Source organism: Aythya fuligula, chromosome 11 (assembly GCF_009819795.1).
Source record: "Aythya fuligula isolate bAytFul2 chromosome 11, bAytFul2.pri, whole genome shotgun sequence".
In the NCBI taxonomy this organism is placed as follows: domain Eukaryota; kingdom Metazoa; phylum Chordata; class Aves; order Anseriformes; family Anatidae; genus Aythya; species Aythya fuligula.
Window position 1 is genome coordinate 11,002,732 of NC_045569.1, and position 18,782 is coordinate 11,021,513.

Below are 18,782 nucleotides of genomic sequence, written 5' to 3' on the forward strand. Positions count from 1 at the left end.
ATGCCGGTGGTGATTGACAGGGCCGGCAGCGGCGGCGGCGGCGGCCAAGGGCAGGGGCAGCCGCAGCCCGGCCGCCGCCATGGGCTCGCCGCGCCGGGCCCTCGGTAACTCGTACGCCGGTAACGGGAGGCTGTCACCGCCGCTCCGGCCGGGCAGTGTGGAGGGAGCGGAGGAGGCCGAGAACGCAGCCTGGGCTTCTCGGCCCAACCGGCGTAGTTACCTGCTGAGCATCCGGCCCCAGAACAGGTGAGGGCGGTGGGGGGCGGCGAGGAGGGGGTGCCGCAGGGGGCTCTGCTCGCCCCGTCGGGGGTCTTTAGTCGTGGGCTGGGGACGAGGAGGAGCGCGGTGGGCACCGCTGGGGTGTGCCCGCTGAGTGCTGGGCATGGCATCGCTGCCTGCGGACAGGCTTCCAAGGAGACAGTGGGGAACCAAAACGACTGATTTGGGAGCTGGGAGGTGAAATCCAGCTGTGTTAAAAGGTGGAGCACCAGTGCGGAAGGCCAGGCTCTTGTCCCGGGCAGCGGGCGGCCGTCCAGCCTGCAGCCAGGGGCACACCCGGGTGGCGAGCGGCTGGAGGCTGCTGGGCGCTGCTGAGGGTGAAGGCAGCGCAGAGCTGGGAGTGCCGTGTCCGCATGCCCCGGGGGGCCCTGCCAGGGTTACAGCAGGGTAGCAGAGGCCAGCTGGATCGATGGGAACCCAGGCGCATCCCAAAAGCGATGTGGCGTGTGTTCACTCCTCGCTTCCCTGCGGGTGTATTTCTGTGGCTGTTGCTGGGGCAGGGACGGTCAGCATCGTGCATCTTCTTATAACGGGGCCGAGTGGACTTTCATGCTGTGAAATGGTGACAGACATGAGCTTCTGTGTTCTTCTTCTTTTTTTTTTTTTTTTTAATTTTTATTTTTTATTTAAACCTCAGAATATTTGAGGTTAAACTTGCCTGCAGGATACTGCCCTGCCCTTTCTGGCTTCATAGTAGTGAAACTGCTGGTGTTATCTACACCAGACTCCATGCAAGGGGCCCGCTGTGCGGGTGCCTTATCTTATTGCCAAAAAGGCATTTCTACTATGTAGATACGGGCTGAGCAGTGACGAGAACTACATTCCTGGGTTAGAAATGGCCTCAGGCAGGAGGTCTGTGGTAGGAATGAGGCTTTGTTCTCAGGGGAGAAGGTATGATAAACATGTTGCTAACTCGGACTGGCTGAGGTTAGTGAATGCAAGGCAACGTGCCAGTGAAGGCGAAGGTGTTGGTTACAGCATTAGTTGTTCGAAATAAAGCCTTTAAATTACTTTGAATTTGCTATGAGTACTCTTCAACCTGTAAGCTCTTGAATTGAGTGTGCATCTTTCTTATCGACGATTTATAAATAATCCATTTCCAGCATGTCAAGGGTTGATGCCTCAAATAATCTGAGATTTGTGAAAATAAATAGAGCACCGAAAGAGATGGAAATGTGCTGCCTGGCAGTCAGATGTTAAAGCTGGGGTAATGCCAAAGTTAAGTTGCCTTAATTCAGTTCCTTTGTGCTTGTATTGTAGTGTGCAATCTAATTGCAATCTGGCTGTGTACCCTAGCATCTTCAGTACCAAGAAATACACATGCAGTATTCAAAACCAACCTGTGACCTCAGACCATGCTTAATGCTGCAAAGGAAATGTGTAATTGAGTCCAGTACCTCCATTCTACAGATTAAAGGTAGAGTCTTTAATAAGATGTTGAGGCCTTTTGCCTAGAGCTTGATTCTCTATTCATCCCCCCCCCCCACCCCCCCTCCCAGTATGTTCAAATTGCACCTTTAATCTGTTTAGCCATAAGGGAGGGTTCAGCAGTCCTCAACTAATACTTCCAGTGTTCCCAGCTGGCTTCCCCAGATCCCAGAGATTTTGCTCGAGGCCATTGAGGAAGATGCAGAGTGATGTGGGCGAGCCTGGCATCTCCGGGATGTGTTGACTGTGCTGCTCAAGCACAGCAATACCGCTCCCTGACTGCAAAGCTCCTAGCCCTGAACACCTTGACATTGCCGTGCGAGCACTGTGTATTGGCAGCACCCCAGTTTCCATATGTAGGAGCCTTATGCTTTTGCAGAAAAAGTGACACTGCTGCAAAGATCAAATTGGCAATGGATTTGTTTTCCACAAATTGTCCAATTCCTTTTTCAACCCATTCAAGGACTGGGTCATCAAAGCCTATGGCAAGGTAATTTCATTTTGCCATTTAACTTCAGTGGCTGTCCCTTCTGTTATAAGGAGCAGTGAATAGATATTTGCTAAATAGCAAAACTGACCTTTCCCTGTATTTGTGACATCTTCCAGTTTCTCTAATGAACAGGGGAAGAGTAATATAGAAGTCTTGCTCCCTGCACAGCCTAGAGTATGTCTACAAGTGCAGAAGATTTGAGCCAGGCTGTGTGGAAACTTGCTGTGAAACTGCATCGCTGTCTATGATGCAGGGCAAGGGTTTGAATGAAGTGGGGCTTTTTGTCCTGTAATTAAATAATGTATCATAACAATTCTGGAAAGCGAGTGAGTAGGAATGATGTAGCGAGGAGGCTTTCAGAAAGCAATTATGAATTTAATTAAATCCGGGAACATCTGGAGAGCTTGCCTGGGAGAACTTGAAAAGCAAGATGAGTGACGTGCAGAACAGCAGATAACATTCAGCAGTTTTCTTTAATGCAGAATGTATTTGAATTTGGTGGGTTTGAAGCTGATGAGCATGGGACGAGTGGTGCAGATACAGAATTGCAGTGGGAGGCTGTTTTGGTGGTTGGAGAGCAGAAATGGATACAATGATCCAAAGAATGTGTTTTTTTTTTTTTCTCTATTGCTGTCTCTGTATGTACTTGTGGAGTGTTTAGCTGAAATACTTGCCTGCTCTCATCACCAGTTCCCAAAGGAAAAGACTAGAGAGAGTAGTGACATGATGAGGAAATCTTTGTGAAAATAAACTGAGGTTAGGGACAACTCATGAAAAAGTTTCACCAGCATACTTCTATTAATGAGCCATGTAGAGAATAGCCTAGATGGTCTCAGTTGGCTTCCCTAAGCCCATAGTAGGAAAGTGATGTGTAAATTGAAGAATTCCTATTTGGAAACTGGTATGTGCTTTTCCATTTTTTAACTTGGAGAAATCGATGGGGTGATGCTACAGAGTTCCAAAGAACAGAGGTGTTGAGAATTGCTATATTCATGGACTGTCCTGAGTTGGCAGAGACACACAAGGATCATTGAGTCTAACTCCTGGCTCCACACAGGACCACCCAAAAATCAGACCACGTGGCTGAGTGTTGTCCAAATGCTTTTTGAACTCCAGCACACTCAGTGCCTTGACCACTGCCCTGGGGAGCCTGTCCCAGTGCCTGACCACCCTCTCTGTGAAGAACCTCTTCCTGACACCCCAGCCTGACCCTGCCCCGTCCCAGCTCCATGCCGTTCCCTCGGGTCCTGTTGCTGTCCCCAGAGAGCAGAGCTCAGCACAAGCTGCTCCGCTTCCCTCGGGAGGAAGCTTCAGGCCACCACGAGGCCTCCCTTCAGCCTTCTCTAGGCTGAACAAACCAAGGGACTTCAGTTGCTCCTCGTACACCTTGCCCTCCAGACCTTTCACCATTTTTGTTGCGCTCTTTGGAGCACTCTCTAATTTTGCAGCACCTCAAGCTGCACACAGCTCTCAAGGTGAGGCTGCACCAGTGCAGAGCAGGAAAATCACTGCCCTTGACCGACCAGCAGTGCAGTGCCTCATGCACCCCATGATAAAGAATATCATCCCTTTATTAAAGAGAGTATCTAGGATATTTACCTTTTGTGCACTTGAGAACTGGTCTTTAAGAGGAGTCTTTCCCTTTGAACAGACAGTTCAGAGACCATCAATTACTGGCTCTCCTCTGTCTTTTAATTTATCTGATAACGGGCAATGAAGAGCAGCAGGTATGGTGACTTGCCTTGCCCTCGCAGCCACCAAGTGGTTTTGTTTTTGTCATGTTTTTAAACTCTTATGTCTTAAAGCAGTGGACTATAATTACTTTACAAAGTGAGAGGAAAAGCTGCCAGTCCTGTCCAGGATCTGCCTTAGCTGCATTCATGACTTCAGAAAGTCTCTATTAGTGTCCTTTTTGTAAGAACTAGCCGACTTTGGAAGACATCTAGTGCGGAGATACTTTTTTTTTTTTCATAAAAACTTATGACAAAGGTTTCATTTGAGTGCTAGGCTGACTCTTCTGTTGGATATGATCAGTACCTCTCATCTAGTGCAGATGTCTGCTACTAGGTCTTGTTAAAGCATTGCCTCCTTGCTTAAATATCTTTCTGCTGTCATAGCTTCGTCATACGCAGCTATTTATAGAGTATAGTGACATTCCCTCTGATCTTTTCTTGGACAGCCGTTTCTGGCTGTGGTGGCAGTTGAGTTTAAGAGGGTGCCTTGCCGTCATTTTTCTATGTACCCGGCTTTTCTGGCTAAGAATGGTTCCCTATCTTGTATCTCTTCCTTTGCATGTAATAACAAATTAAGGTGAAAAGAGCTGTTACTATAATAAAGTGAGCTGAAAACGCAGGGCTGCTTAGCTCCTGAAATGCATGGTTAGCTGTCTTAGTTCAGAGGAATTCCCTCTTCAGCAGCTGGGCATCTGTAACTTCTTGTGAGACCTCGCTTTTGGCAGTCATCTGTATAAATTCCTGATAGGAAACCAACTGTGGCTTCGGAGGGAATTTGGTGCATCTCTTGTCTAACAGAAGTGTCCCAGATTTTGAATGACACTCATCCAATACTTGCTCAAAAGACAAAAACGAAGGCATTAATGGGCCGATCTGCAGTCTGTAGGCTCCTGAGGGTAGAGGTGTCTTTTTCCTGTAGGTACGGCTGTATGTGCAGTCATGCCTGGTTTGATTGGGCTCCTCGACAGCTGTATGCTATGAATAATAATCCCAAGCTGTGTTTTCTTCAGTCCTTTTTAAGGTGACCTGTCCTCGTCTGGTAGAAAGTTAGGTAAAGCTGGTGTGTAGACTGATAAGATGATAACCAAAAGTGAAAGATCACGACGTGGAGCTGAACAAACAGTGTCCTTCAAGAGCAGTGCTCAAATTTAAAATAGATCACAGGTATGAATTTTGCTCTTCTCCGGAAACCTCATAAATGGAGACATTTCCCAGACCTGCAATCCCCTTTCATTGCGTAGAGGGGGGGTTGCAAGAGAGGCAGATTCCAGGAGAAGAAATTAAAATCTGCTCCATCCTCACCCTGTCTCAGCTAGGGAAGGAAGGGCCTGGATGAATGAGGCTGTTATTTCACACTGTCTCTCACCTCTTATAGCATCAGCAGGTTTGAGAAGGGGAAGGTGGAAGAGCTTTTTGTCCATTCTTGTTTCTTGATGTCTTTCTTCTAGCTGTAAAGTTAATTTGGATAATAAAGACAGTGATACTTCGGAGTTAAAATACACAAATCTAAAGCATCTCCTGAGTGTTACAGCAGTTGATACGGGAACATGTAACTCAATTTATTGTTTTCCACCTTCCCTGTTAATGAAATCTAGCTCTGAATTGTAACATTCCAGTCCATGTTCATTTGTCTTGGAGTAAATTACTTGCAGAAAAATACCATATTTCTCCAGCTCTAACATCGATTTATTCTGTGACCTTGACAAGTAAAGACTCAATACATCCATTTTCCAGTCTGTAAAATAACAACGTGTCTTGTACAACTCCACAGCACTCACAGCTAGTTTATCACAAGGTAGCTGATAATTACTGCCACAGTGTATGAAACACAAACACACTTTTTCCGTGTGTGCATGAAGTGCTTGATAAGAAGTGAGACACATGGCAGGAAAGAAGCCTTAAGCATAACCACATGTACATGAAAGCTTCGTTGTTGTCTTTCAAAAATCAGAAATGCTTGGCTACTGACAGCTGAGAAAACGTTCAGAGTGGCTTGTGTTTGCCTCAAGTAGTATTAACCTTGGAGGCAGAGAAGTTCATGTGAAATCTTATCCTTAGGAGACTGCATGTGCAAAACATACCCAGTAATATCACGGGTCAGAGTAGCAGTGGGAGGGAGCATCTGCACGGGACTGTCAGGGCAGTCCCTGTGTCCTGGGGGTGTTCTGTCCCATTCTCCGTGGGTTCTTACACAGAGTTTTCTGCAATGCTATTTCCTTCAGAACATAACTCGGAGGTCTTGGGCTTGCTGTCATTGAGGCATTTCTCTGTTCACGTGTTGCACTGGACAGCTAGTGCAGCTCAATCTTCGTGCTGTAGAAGAGCACTGAAATGTATTAGTGACTGTTGCAGGTCGAGTCCATGTCCACGTGAGGACGAAGCTACTGCAAGGCATATTTCAGTGTCTCTTGAACTCCTGTTGACATCCATGTGAGGACCTGAGCTGGAAGGAGAATGCTTTCTTCACTCCCAGATAAAGAAACAGAGAAATGAGGATTTTGTGCAGTGACTGCACGAGAGGGATTAGAAAAGATACTGGATTTAAAGTCTGTTTTTAAAGAAATTAACTTGTCCTCCCCTGTGAGGTGATGTACCAGACTAGGCCATCAATTTGAGCAAAACTTTTAGTGATTAGGAAGTGAGTGGTGTTGAGTTCTACCTCCTGCCCTTGCAGCAAGACTGAAATTTGGCAAGTGCATGAAAAATGGGAGAGACAGTCTTCATTTCTGAAGGAAATTACAAGCAGGTGAAGGGCTAAAACCTATGAGAGGGTGATAAATGTCCAAAGTTTGAAAGCATCTCATGAAAGGAAATTTAAGAAGAGCTGAGGCTGAGCAGCGGGGTGTAGTTCTCATGGGCTGGTACAACAGCAGTTAATAACCAAACCTGCACTTTTGGGGCTAGTTTTTACCAAGCTGTCTCTTACCTCATAGCCTGCAGAGACTTTCCTCCCACAAGCATTGGGCATGCACAGAGCAGACCTCTCCAATCTAAGCATCCAGAGCCCCCTTTCTCCAGCGGACAGAAACCAGTGCCTTTAGACCTTGATTCGTATCTCAGGATAAGCTAAGCTGCTGCCTTTATCCTACATCCCTCAAGCTTGCTCAGAGGAGATATATCCGCTGTAGATGCTGCATTTAATTAGCAGAATCCTGCACTGTGTACACTAACAAGTCTCTGGAGAGCTGAGGATACGGACAGCCCAATCCCAAGGCGTATCAAGCTAGGCGTGCTGGGGCATCTGTCGTGCCTTGCACAGGAGTCCCGCATTTCCAAGTTAATAGGTTTGGTTTAGACTCTTATGTAGTTATGCTGGTGCAGCTCTGTGTGGGTATGCTGTAAACTTAATTAAAATGAAGAGAAACGCCAGCTGCCTGCAGGCAGGGCTGTTGTAGCTGGAGCTTTTAGAATTTGATCTTACTCTCTCTGGGCTTAAATCTCTAGTCTGTGAAAAAAAAAAAAAAAAAAAAGTTTGCTTAGTTCCTTAGCATATTGGGGTTAAACTTTAGTTAATGCCTCTGCTCTTAATGGTGGTGTCTTTCTTTTTTTTTGATAGTATTAGGGCTCCTCAAGAGACCATCAGTCCAATATTTAGCATAATGTTTCAGGACATGCAGTGAATAAAGCCTGGGCTGTGTGCTGTATGCTGGGAATTAAAAGTGCTGACGGTGTTCACTGCTTGATCACGTAAGTGAGCAGAAGGGGGTTGTGTCACAGGCACCCTTCATTCTGACTCTTGCCTCTTGAATGATTTGCTTTACGTTGGAGACAAGACACCTCCCTGTCTGTCTTGTGCAAGAAAGAATGACTGAAACACTGCTTCTGCTAATGATAGCACTCTCCAGCAGGCATTTTAGGATCTACCCTCCTGGCTCCTCAAGCAGTGCCTGTGTCCTTTATGTTTCTGGAGGTCAAAAGGAGATGGTTTCCCTTTTAGTGGGTATGCAAAATATTTTTGGGTTCCTTTACTGTTGGAAAGCAGCTCAGAGGAATTGGAGGTCTCTTAAAGCGTTGGGCTGGGCAGGAATGGTGAAGGCAAAGCGATGTGCTGGTCAGTAAGGCAGGTAATGCCAGGGCCTTGTAGTGCTGGAAAGGGCTTGGAGCTCAAAGGGATGCCCCAGGTGCTGGGACTCAACTGGAAAAGCCAAAGGCTGAAGTTCCTCAGACTTCTCCCATGGGCCAACCCACTGCACACAAGATGGATCAGGCAGCTGATCGTCGACCTGTTTTGGTTAGTATTTGATGCTTTTCCAGCCAGATAGCTCCTGATCCACTCATCGTCTGGTGGCATGAGCAGTACTGGCACTGGGAAGAGATCAGGGTCATGCGGCTGGGGGTGGAGAGGGTGAAGCTGCTGCTGAAAGGGCAAGTGCCACCCGTGTTTGTTGGGTTAGAGCTGCTCCTGAGTGGCTGCCTAAAACTTCCTCTGTCTGATCTGTCCTTGCTCCCCTGATCTGAGCAAAAGGAGTCAGTGAGCTCTTCAGGAGGCTGCTCTTCTTCTAGTAAGAGTCTCTACACACGCAATTAAAGTGACTTGCATGTTAGTTCTTCATCCACAGGTGGAAGTGCTGCAGGGTTGGCAGTAGCAGTTCCCAGAGGCCTTCTGTAGTCATTTTTAGGACAAGACTGAGTTCTGCTGACTTCTGTGCAACAGGGACATGTGCAGAGCCCAGATGTGGTAATTTGGGCAGGAGACCTGGAGGTGTTCACCTTTCTTAGCTCTTCATGCTGTCCATTGTAGCACCATCAGAAGGCACAGCGGTTTGGTTGTTCAGTAGTGCTCCAGCGTCCCAGGCTGGTAAGGTCTGATGCCTTACGACCCAAAGGGCATGTCCACACTCCAGTCACCTCTGAGGCCATGTGGTGAGGTTGTAGTAGACAAAATGATCGTGTATTTCAGTGTGATTAAGTCAGGGAGCTTGCGTGCTGCAGGCTGGCTGGTACCTACTTTTAGACTTCTGGTTCTTATGTAGATGAACCCAGGGCACAGTCTGATGAACCACTCCTGGCTGCTGTGGGTCTGTGCTGAGTTTATTTCCTAATAAGCAAGGGCTGCTGCTGCCACAAAATGACAGTGTGGGTAATTTGGCTGTGAATGTGAGCCCCTGAAGACACTCCTCTGGGAGAGCTGGTGGCTGTTGGTAAGTAACTCATCTGGGTGTCTTGGGTAGGGTTTGGTGTTGGATTTCATTCCCTGAAATGGCTGATTTTATACAATGCTCCTGCAAAGAAGACAAAACCTGTAGATTCCTGAAAAGTCTGTATTTTATTATAGTTCTTGTTTGTTTGTTTTGTTGTTTGTTTGTTTTTGTTTTTTTTTTTTGGCCAGCCCTTAGTGATTTGGCTGACAATCCAGAAAGCAGTGTATGGTGACCGGAGCATTTTCAGCTTCTCCAAAACCCTGGTACCTCTGTCCTTGGAAGGATGGAGGTGACCAGCTCAGGCCACCTGTTTGTGGGCAGACAAGTGGCTTTGCAGCAGGCTGTACTCTTGAGGGCCACTTACCTGGGTGGAGCTGCCTGCTTCGAGCACAACGCTGCAGATGGTGCATGGAAGGCTCAGGTGCTGCTTCTTGGAAACCTACTTGTATAAATGTCCTGACACTTATTCTCTGCAGTTAATGAATGTTTCATTTTTACAGCCTTTGATTTCAATTTACAACGTGGCTTGCTCGTCCTGGCAGTCAGCCTGAGTAAGGCAGCTGTACCTTCTTTTAATAGGAACTATGACCTGTGCAAAACAACTCACATTAATACGTCTCTGTAACGGTTTATTTCAGCTCCTTTCCATGCTTTTTTATCTAATGGTTTTTATGCTGTTTTTTGCTTAGCTTATCAAGCAGCAGATTCTCTCTCTCCAGTTTAGGAAGGTAAAACTACATTGCATTAAACTTCTCTGACCAAACACTTTGCTGAATCTGGCTGCACACGATTAATCCGTAATGCTTTAGTACTAATTAAAGAGAGCCCTGGAGTGGTCTAACAGTCTTATTCTGCATGAATGCATCCCTAATACTTGCCTGAACTGCAGACAGCAAAGTGAATGTTCATTGTAATTCCTGTGATAAGGTGCAAGAAATATTCGTATTCCCTGGCCAAAGAGGATGGGTGTACAGTTTGTTCAGCTACTTCTTGATATTAAAGTGAGACTTCCATACAGAGACATTACAAATTAGATGTTCCTGCCCTGACACTTTCAAAGAAGGAATTTTCTTCTTTCCTCATCACCCTCTGCCTTAGCATGAGGATCCTCTTTCATTTGGACTCTGCCATGAAATGCACTTGTACAGCTGGACTTTGGCAAAAGAACACATTTGGAAGTCAGTGGGCATTCCTGGTTTGCTGCAGAAGCAAGTAGAGGATTGACTGTGGATGGAAAGGCCTCTCCAGAATACCCCTGTAACTGTGGGATTGTTAACCAAAAGGTCAGGAAAAGAAAACTGTGAAGAAGAAGAAAACACTTCTCAGATCTTGTTTTCCTGCAGACTACTTTTGTATGGAAATCCCTCTTTAATGTAAAAAGGCTACTGAATTGCTGGTGTCCTCTTCCTAGTCTACAGGGCTTTTTCTGCAGCAAAGATGCCGCTTCAGGAAGGCTCAGAGGAAGAGTGGCTGCTGCCTTGTATCAGATTTCTTGAATGCTCTGAATTACTGGTTTAGAAAGCAATTTGAATTGGACAAGTCTCGTTGCAGCTGGAATGAGTCAGCTGAGAGCCCCACAGTGCTGCAGTCTCTAAAATCCGCCTGTGACTAATACAATGGTTTCTTTGAAAGATTAAAGAGACTTTCCAGGGCTCTCTGCCAAGTGAGCATTGGTCAAGTCTCGTCTGATTCATCTACTGTGCCTGTGGAGTCCCCAGCTTCTGGTGATGCTGCTTTCCTAGAGCATTCAGTAGCCTTTGCTGTATTTCTCCTGACTCTGGGATTTGCACTGAAAGGACCAGGCTTACTCGCAGTGCTGCAGTGGCATGGTGCTGGGATTAAACTTGGTCCTGAGCGTGTCACTCTGTGTGTGCACATCACCTTTTATTTTTTAAGATGCTGATCCTGTTGCTCTCTTGCTGGGGTGTGAAATGGTCATTGATGCTTGGGACATTCTAACTTCACTATGTGGATCTAAAAGGCATTTACTGGTCTAGGGACAGCAATCCTTAATGAAAAGGCCATCAAACCCCAACAGTAACTGCCTTGGCACTGGATTTTCTGCCTTGCTCTTTGGAAATGGGAATTATTTTTCTCTTGGTTTTGGGGTATGGAAAGGTTTCTCTGCTTTGGCACCCACAGCCCTTTTGTGGCTACGTGGTCGGGTAGAGAGTTGCTTGCCAGGACCAGTCCTTGGTTTGATTTCTGCAGAAAGGAGTCCAAGCTGTGGCATCAGCTTTTTACCCTCTGTCCCACAAGTGTGTTTGGATATAGCCAATGCTCATAACCCTTGCTCAGTAGATGAGTCGAGTTTGCAACAGCCCTAGCTGCTGCCCCCTTCCCTTCCCCTTGCCCAATGTGAAGTGCCTGGGAGCTGGGTGAGGCTTGCGCGGCACCAGCTGTTTGCTGCCCGGGGCTTCAGCTCCCTGCATCTCTCATAAACTGATGCTGGTGGGAAGCCAGAGTGAAAATCGCAGCACTGCAAACTCCAGGTAAGTTTTCTGGGTGGATGAAACAAGCAGTTGCTGTGGCTGGAGCTGTTCTGGCACCTTCAGCCGTGCGTGCAGCTCATTCCATGCTGCAGTGCCTGTCAGCGCACCTGCCCTTGCTGGGTTCATGCTAAGTGTGGATTTTGTTTTCTCCTGAAGCAGACTGCTTCCCCAGCAGGTAGAGCATGAGTAGCAACAGTGCCAGCATTCTGCCTGTGAGCTGGGGGCTGCTTGTGAGGCTGGGGTCTTCCTCATGGAGCCCTCACTATGTGCTGAGAGCCCTTCTGCTCGTGGTGGAGCTGTGTCAGGAATGATCTGGGGGTTTGTTCCACCTCTTGCATGTCTTTAGAAGCTGATCATTTGTTTAAGGAATGTGTCTTCCACTGCTGAAAATGATGTAAGTAGAGCTGCTGGGTACCAGTTACATTGCAATACTTGCTGTTTCTCCTAAGGTACTGGTGCTTGAGAACTTGGGGTCCTCTCTTCCAGTGTAAATATGTAGTGTGTTAATTGTAGAGGAGAAAATGAAAGAAATTCTTCCCTTCCAAGAGAGCCAGAGTACTATCCACATGAAGATCCAAGTTGGAATTAAATTCTTTCCCTTTTTTTAAGGAAGTCCAAATCTTCTGAAGCCTCTCTTGGTGACGCTCCAACAGGGTTGGCTGTAGGAATACATTGATTTAGTGCCACCCCCAAATAGTATTTAAATGACTGGAGAATCTATGATTCATTTTCATGAGCTTCACAGGTGGTACTGGCTATCTGGATAGTTCTGGCTACTTGGTTGGCCCAGCCTGAACTTTGGGGTTAGTGCATGGACTCATGGGGTACATAGCATGAGTGCCTACCCACAGTAGCAGATGTCAGCTTAGGATATAATTCCTGAGCTCAGAAGGGTACAAGCCAGGTTCAAGTGCCACATGTTCAGAAGCCACATTCAATTCACACTTGGCCTGAAATTGCAATGTAAAATCTTCACAAATGAAATAAAATCCCAGTAAAGAGCACAACGCTTGGAATGCTGATAGTGCAGTATCAGGACTGTGAAGCTAATTTTGTTAGTGTCTTAGTTTGAGCCTGCTGGCTGATCAAAGAAATGCTCAAGTGTAATCCAGAACTAAAATGATTCTTGACATTCATTACCCTGATAGCTTCATATACAAAGGGGTTGTCTCCCAAGTGACACTTTAAATTGACAGAATCATCTTAGGAGTGAAAAAACAGTCAAATACCATGCCTCTTGACTTGACTTTTAAAAAGTCTACTGTAGGGATGATGGGAGGGAAGGAGGGCATTTATAGCAAGAACACAGCACAGACATATTTCTGAGATGAGATAGGAAGGGGACCCTTTGATTTCTTTCTAGTTCTTTGATCTCTAAGAAATGCTTCTTGAATCTTCCAGGAGCACCTTCTGCGCAATCATTTCTCAGCTGACGGAAGAAACCCAGCCACTATTTGAAACCACTATCAAATCCCGTTCTGTGTCCGAGGACTCTGATGCTAAATTCACGTGCATAGTGACAGGTAACAGTGTCTTCAGTGAATAACCTGGTCCTGCCTCCCTTGCTGGACTTGTGCTAGTTATACTCTAGAGCAAGCGATAACAAGGCAGCACATAACAAGCCCAATGTTGTCAGGCTGCCAAGTAAAGATTCAGCGATTGCATGATGATTGCAGATGATTTCAGCTTTAATTTAACGGGGGAAGGTGGGGAAACAGTTGAGATTGTAAAGAAGCAAAGGCATAACCTAACATCTCAAGCAGAGCAGATTAAAGACCAAAAAATGTAATATGATGATTACTTCTTGGGCCAGTGACATTTTAGCGTCCTAATCTCTGCTTTTTTCCTAATCCTGGACCCCTTAATTTAGGAATGTGCAGTTCTAAAGACTAAATCTGTTATACTGGAGCCACCTTCAGCTCTGGTTGCTGGCTGTAAATCTGCATCGGTGACAAACATGTATACCTGTTAATGTCTGAAATAAAGACCAGTTTCTACCCAGTAAGCTAAAATCTAACCCTGAGCAGGAATGGTTTAGGCCAATAAGAGGAGAAAAGGGGGAGACTGAAAAAAGAGGGTCGTATGGTGATGGGGCATGGCAACGCACTGGTATAAAGGCATGCAACTCCTTTGCTGGTGAGCATTTGTCTTTTAAATATAGAGATGATAAAATCTCCTTTTTTTCATAGTATTTATCTGTTTATGACACTGATCCTTCCTGGTATTGCATATGTTACTTATCCAGACAGTTTACTCAGGGAGAGAACAAGCTTGTAAGTTCTGGAAGGAGGAGGTTATCTCTAATGAGCCTCTTAGTCACAAGTACCACAACTTGGTTGAGATTTAGGGGATCTAGTTTGCCATTACAAAGATGCCGTAATACAAATAAGCTGTATACAAAGGAGAGCATACTGAAGCACTTCTCTGAAAGACGCCTGCTTTGAATTCTTGGCTCTTCTCGTATGATACACTTGTTTTACAGGTCTGACTTTCTGAACTTGCAAGGCTACAACTGGTACATTTACTTCATTAATGCTTAACTTTAGCAGACCACTTCCTGCTTCTGTGGTAAAACTGGGCTGCTAGGGATGCCTCCAAGCCATGCCCTTCAGTGCTTCATTAGAAGGGCTTTCCGATTGAAGTTATTTAAAAGGAGAAGCTTTACATATTGTGCAGTGGCATGTAACTCATCATTGTGCAAGCCAAGAGTATCACAGGTCAAAAGCTGAGTGATGTTTGGATGCGTTATGAAATCCTGAGTAATAGCAGATACAGTTCTCTCCTCCTCCTCTCCTGAAAGCGGGGAGGTGTGCGAACCCAAGGCATGCCTGCTTCCTGTAGGGACATGCAATAGCACTGCTTTACCTTTCAGGATTTCTTGTCCCTTTTAAAATGCCTAGTCCGGGCTTAAGTCTCCACCAGCTGTGTTTTGGGGTGGACAGCCCCAAAGTCTAGATAATACTTTCAGCTCCATGTGGGCCCTGTCAAGGTGAGAGGTGCATGTGTGCAGCTGAGCTCTAGTTCAGCTCTAGTTATGCTGGAAGTTGGCTGTCAGGGTAGGAAGTGCACTGTGCATTTGAGGCCAACAATCTGGGTGTGATTTTAGGAGGAGAGGGGAGAGATACTTCAGTCAGCCTTCTAAGGGCCACGTCCATATCCTTCACAGCATCTCTCCTAGAATAGCTGGAGAAACCCTTCACTGTGCAGGAGACGTGCTGCCAAGGAATAACTGCGTCTGCTTGTACCCACTGGCAATACATCTACAGACAGACATGGTCTTTCTCCTGTCTGTAGCCTTTCCTGTGGTCTGCCCATGCTCTCTGCAGGCAGGAAGCTGCCTTCCTGCTTTGGCTGACCTGCTGGTGCTACGTAGCACAACCTGACGTGTTACACCAAGTAGAAAACTTGACCTGATGCTTGTCTCACTTCCTAATACAGTGAAAGAAAGCATCAAATGAACATCTTCATCATGTAACCTATTGCAGTATTTTTACACCGAATAAATTAGACTGGGGAGTATCTTTATGCATTTAAATGAAGAGATGCCCTTCGCAAGGTAGGAATTTTCACAGAATAGCTCTCAAGCAGCTTGGACCACCTGTCCCACTTTGAGTGTGTTGCATGTGGGCTGCTCATCTTGGGATGTTTTTGGGACAGAGGGGCATGAGGTGGAAATCAAACTCCTGTTGTAACGTCTAAGCAGGAGTTCAGATGTCTCCCCTGCCACGATGTTTACATTCAACGGGGAGATACTACAGGGGGAAAGGAAGTGGCGATTGCATCCCTGGCCAGTGACCAGTGTGGAAACAGCTCAGTCCCACTGCTGTGGCTGGAGTCCAGGGACACTTTGGTTCATAGCCTTACAGGAGGCAAAGGGCAGACTGTCAGCTGCTCCTGTTGTGACTCTCAAGCCCCATACACAGATACATGACCTACAATAACATCTTAATATTTTTTGCTGCTTCTCAACTGATAACGAGTTCCAGGGCAGTCCCACATCTGGGAATACCAGAGACTCGCTGGTCACGTCCTAGGAGGGCAGTGTTTGAAGAATCAGCCTCCAAATTTGCTGGGGGCTGCAAGCAAGGAAATAAGTCTGAGGCAGACTTCCTGATGCTCTTGGGTGGTCACACAACCCCTCCTTTCCTCCTGCTGTCTGGTTCTCCAGCTCTGTTCTGCCTGCTACCAGAGCGCCTAACAAGTCTGACTTGATTGTTTTGGGTCAAATCATGCATCAGTTATGACATATTCTCAATTTTTTTAGACAAAATGAGTTCAGCCTTTATTCTCTGAGAATAAAGGGAACAGCAACGCTTCCTTTTGTTGTGTGATTTCTTGCAGAGCACTTTGCTTCTCTGCACCAAGTGGTTTCCTTGGTGGGTCTGGTTGGACTTCAGGACCTCAGGGGTCTCATCCTGCAGATCCTTTCCTATCAGTACCCATTGGGTGCTTCTCTTTAGAGAGTGCCCTTTACTGCAGGTAGCGCTACAAGGATTTTACAACTTTTTAGTTATACTCTGTAGAGCGTATAGGGAAGGGTGATGCATGCTGATGAAGTGCAGGGGCTTGGATGAGGGGGCCTGGGTCTGTAATTGCGTGTTAGGAAGTGAGGCAGTGACTGCCCCCAGCCAAGGCTGTTACCTTGGAGTAACCAAGTACCAGGTTACCTTGCTGACCTTGCTGCCCAAATCAATAGCTCAGGAGCTCGTTCCCATGATTCATTTCATGGGTCAGTGCTTGTGCTGAACAAGTGCCTGACCTGGATAATTCTCCCGTGCTCTGCGGATGCTAGATCAATGCTGGCACCTGTGCTGTGGCACTTGTGCAGGGTGGCCCATCCCTGGAGGGGGTGGGAACGAAGCAAAGTGCCCGGAATCGGTGTGATTTCATCACAGAGCTATGGGGAGGAAAGTGCCCTGCCTGCAGCTTGGGGAGGAGGGCTGGAGTGCAGTGGGTGAGGGGTGTCATGAGCATCAGGGATTTCAACTTGCTGCATCTGTGGGAGCCCTCCTAGGGAAACTTCTGTCTCATGAGAGGAAAGTGCTTGGATCAAGAATGTATGGAGAGGCACTCTCCATACAAGAATGTATGGGAAGGGGTAGGTGATGAGCAGAGGTGGGAGATGCAATGCCTGGGTTTGGGGCAGCCAGCAAGAGAAAATAAGGGGGAGCAAGTGGCACTCACAGGCTAGGGGCATGGAGAGGTTCTTGGTGAGAGTCTGTCCCCCTGTCAGCATTACTGGAAGTCTCCCAGCCTTGGGCAGGGGAGATGGGGATCTTTAAATTCATGAAGCCAGAAAGAACCAGATCTTACTGTGACTTGTCCTCTCCAAACTGCCTGAAGCCCCCAAACAGCTTCTGCAGAGCAGAAACAGAAAACCAAGGTTACGTGCAATTGTTTCCAAACTCTTTTCACCTTCCCAAGTTTCAGAAGCTTAACTTCCCCCTCCTCTGCCCTGTAAAATAATAATAAAAAAAATTGCTTTAAACATGCTCTCTGAGTGATTTTGGATGGCTGATTCAAGAGATGTTTTGGATAAGGTCACAAAAGCTTTGAAGGCTTCCCAGAATTTTAACAGCTTCGGGAAAAAGAGTGTTTGATCTAAACTTGGCAATTTCTCCATGAAAAAAATCCCTGCTTAGAAGGTCTTCCAGGCCGTGCAGCGCAGGGCCTGGCTGTCACGCTGCAGCAATGCCGCCGGAAGACACACTTCCCAAAAGCTTCTGCTGGGCCTGAAGACACCCGGGGAACGCGGCGGGAGCCTGCCCTCCTCCCCGGGAATGCGCGGCACCTTTCTGTCTGTAAGTGCGGGTGCTTGCTGGTGAATGCAGCAGACCAGCTGCTGGCAAATCCCTCTGAGCACCAGCTGCCTGGGGGCTGCGAGAGGGACAGGCTTGGGGAGGGAGAGTGCCGGGTTTGTGAATGGCTGCTCTGTCCCCAAACGGGCTGCTTGCAGCCGCCGCCGCGCCGTGGATGGATGCTGCAGCTGCTGGCATGACCGGCGGTGCAAAGCACCTACCGGGGGCAAAGCCTACCCTAAATTTATTAGCTTGTCAGACTGCAGATGGATGCCTGTGCCTGCAATGCCAGCAGCAGCTCCCCTCCCCAGTATTAGGCTCCCCGGCGTGCCCATCTCACCATCCCCTGCTCGACTCCTGTTACAGCCCCTGGGGAGGGACGGCTGGCGGTCACAGGCAGGCAGCTGGGCTCTGCTGTTCCCAAATGCTCGACTGGGCTGTGTATTGGGTTGGGAAGCCTTTCAGCCTGCGGGTTTCCAACCAGTGCTTGCCTGTAGCTCCATTTTGCTGCCAGCTGGGGTGTTCAGTGGGGGCTGGTCCCTCGCTTTGTGGGCTGGCAGGGTGGTAGCTCCTGGTGGGGAGCAGGTAGCCTTGTGTATGCAAGTGCAATGAGCCAAAGAGACTTTAGGCTTAGCAGAAGGAAAAGCCTTTCATCGAGGCACTGTGCAGCTATAGAAATTACTGTTCTTTCCGGCAGATGTCAGCTGGGAATGGGAATCAGATGCAGAGGCCACGGGGGGACATCACAGGACTTCTTGGAAATGGTACTCTTGCAGTTCCCAGAATGAGGTGCTGTGGTGGCTGTTCACACAACATTAGGAAAACCTACCTGCCAGCTAGCTGTGCTAATAGCCATGGGGCCTCCTGAAAGTCTTGTGTGCCAGACAGCCCTTGGGAAGGGTAGGGTTGCCCTGGATGAAGTGTGAGCTGTGTATGAAAACGATTTTGTTCCTTGTCCCTGGAACAGAAAGGGAAGAAACCACCATGGGCTTGTTCAGTCCATGGTCCTCCTGCCAAGTGTAGTCAGCAGCTAATATTTATGGAAAATATAAGCAGCAGGGTCAATCCGTGGTGATTTCTTTGCTAGGATACTCATGTGGCTTCCTGCGGTTGGCAGCTTAGGGTTCATTCACTTCAACCACACGTCTGTGAGGGTCTAGGGGAGAGTTTTGCATGAAGGGCTTTGAGGAGAGAGTCATGACTTGGCTCCCTGCAGAAGAGGAGGGAACATTAACCAGCACAAACCAAATGAAAACCAGAGCTGCTGATGGCAGCAGCGAAGGGTGAATGAGGCAGCAAAGGGTGTGAGAGATATAAGGGTGGTGAGGGTGGAAAGGGATGCCAGAGGCAGTGCAGTGTGAGAGACCTCAGTGAGGAAAGGAAGAGAACAGAGTAAAACCTGGGCTGTGGGAATGACTGTG

At 47.4% G+C, this 18,782-nt stretch overlaps 1 protein-coding gene across 1 annotated transcript in view; it reads left to right on the top strand.

Moving 5' to 3' along the window:
- The window catches only part of ALPK3 (alpha kinase 3), a 32,555-nt gene continuing 13,773 nt past the window's right edge, over window positions 1-18,782 (top strand). Inside the window, 5 exon segments of the mRNA XM_032194967.1 lie at window positions 1-33; window positions 35-246; window positions 9,761-9,799; window positions 12,173-12,217; window positions 12,965-13,086. Of these exon segments, the coding sequence (XP_032050858.1) occupies window positions 1-33; window positions 35-246; window positions 9,761-9,799; window positions 12,173-12,217; window positions 12,965-13,086 (451 nt within the window).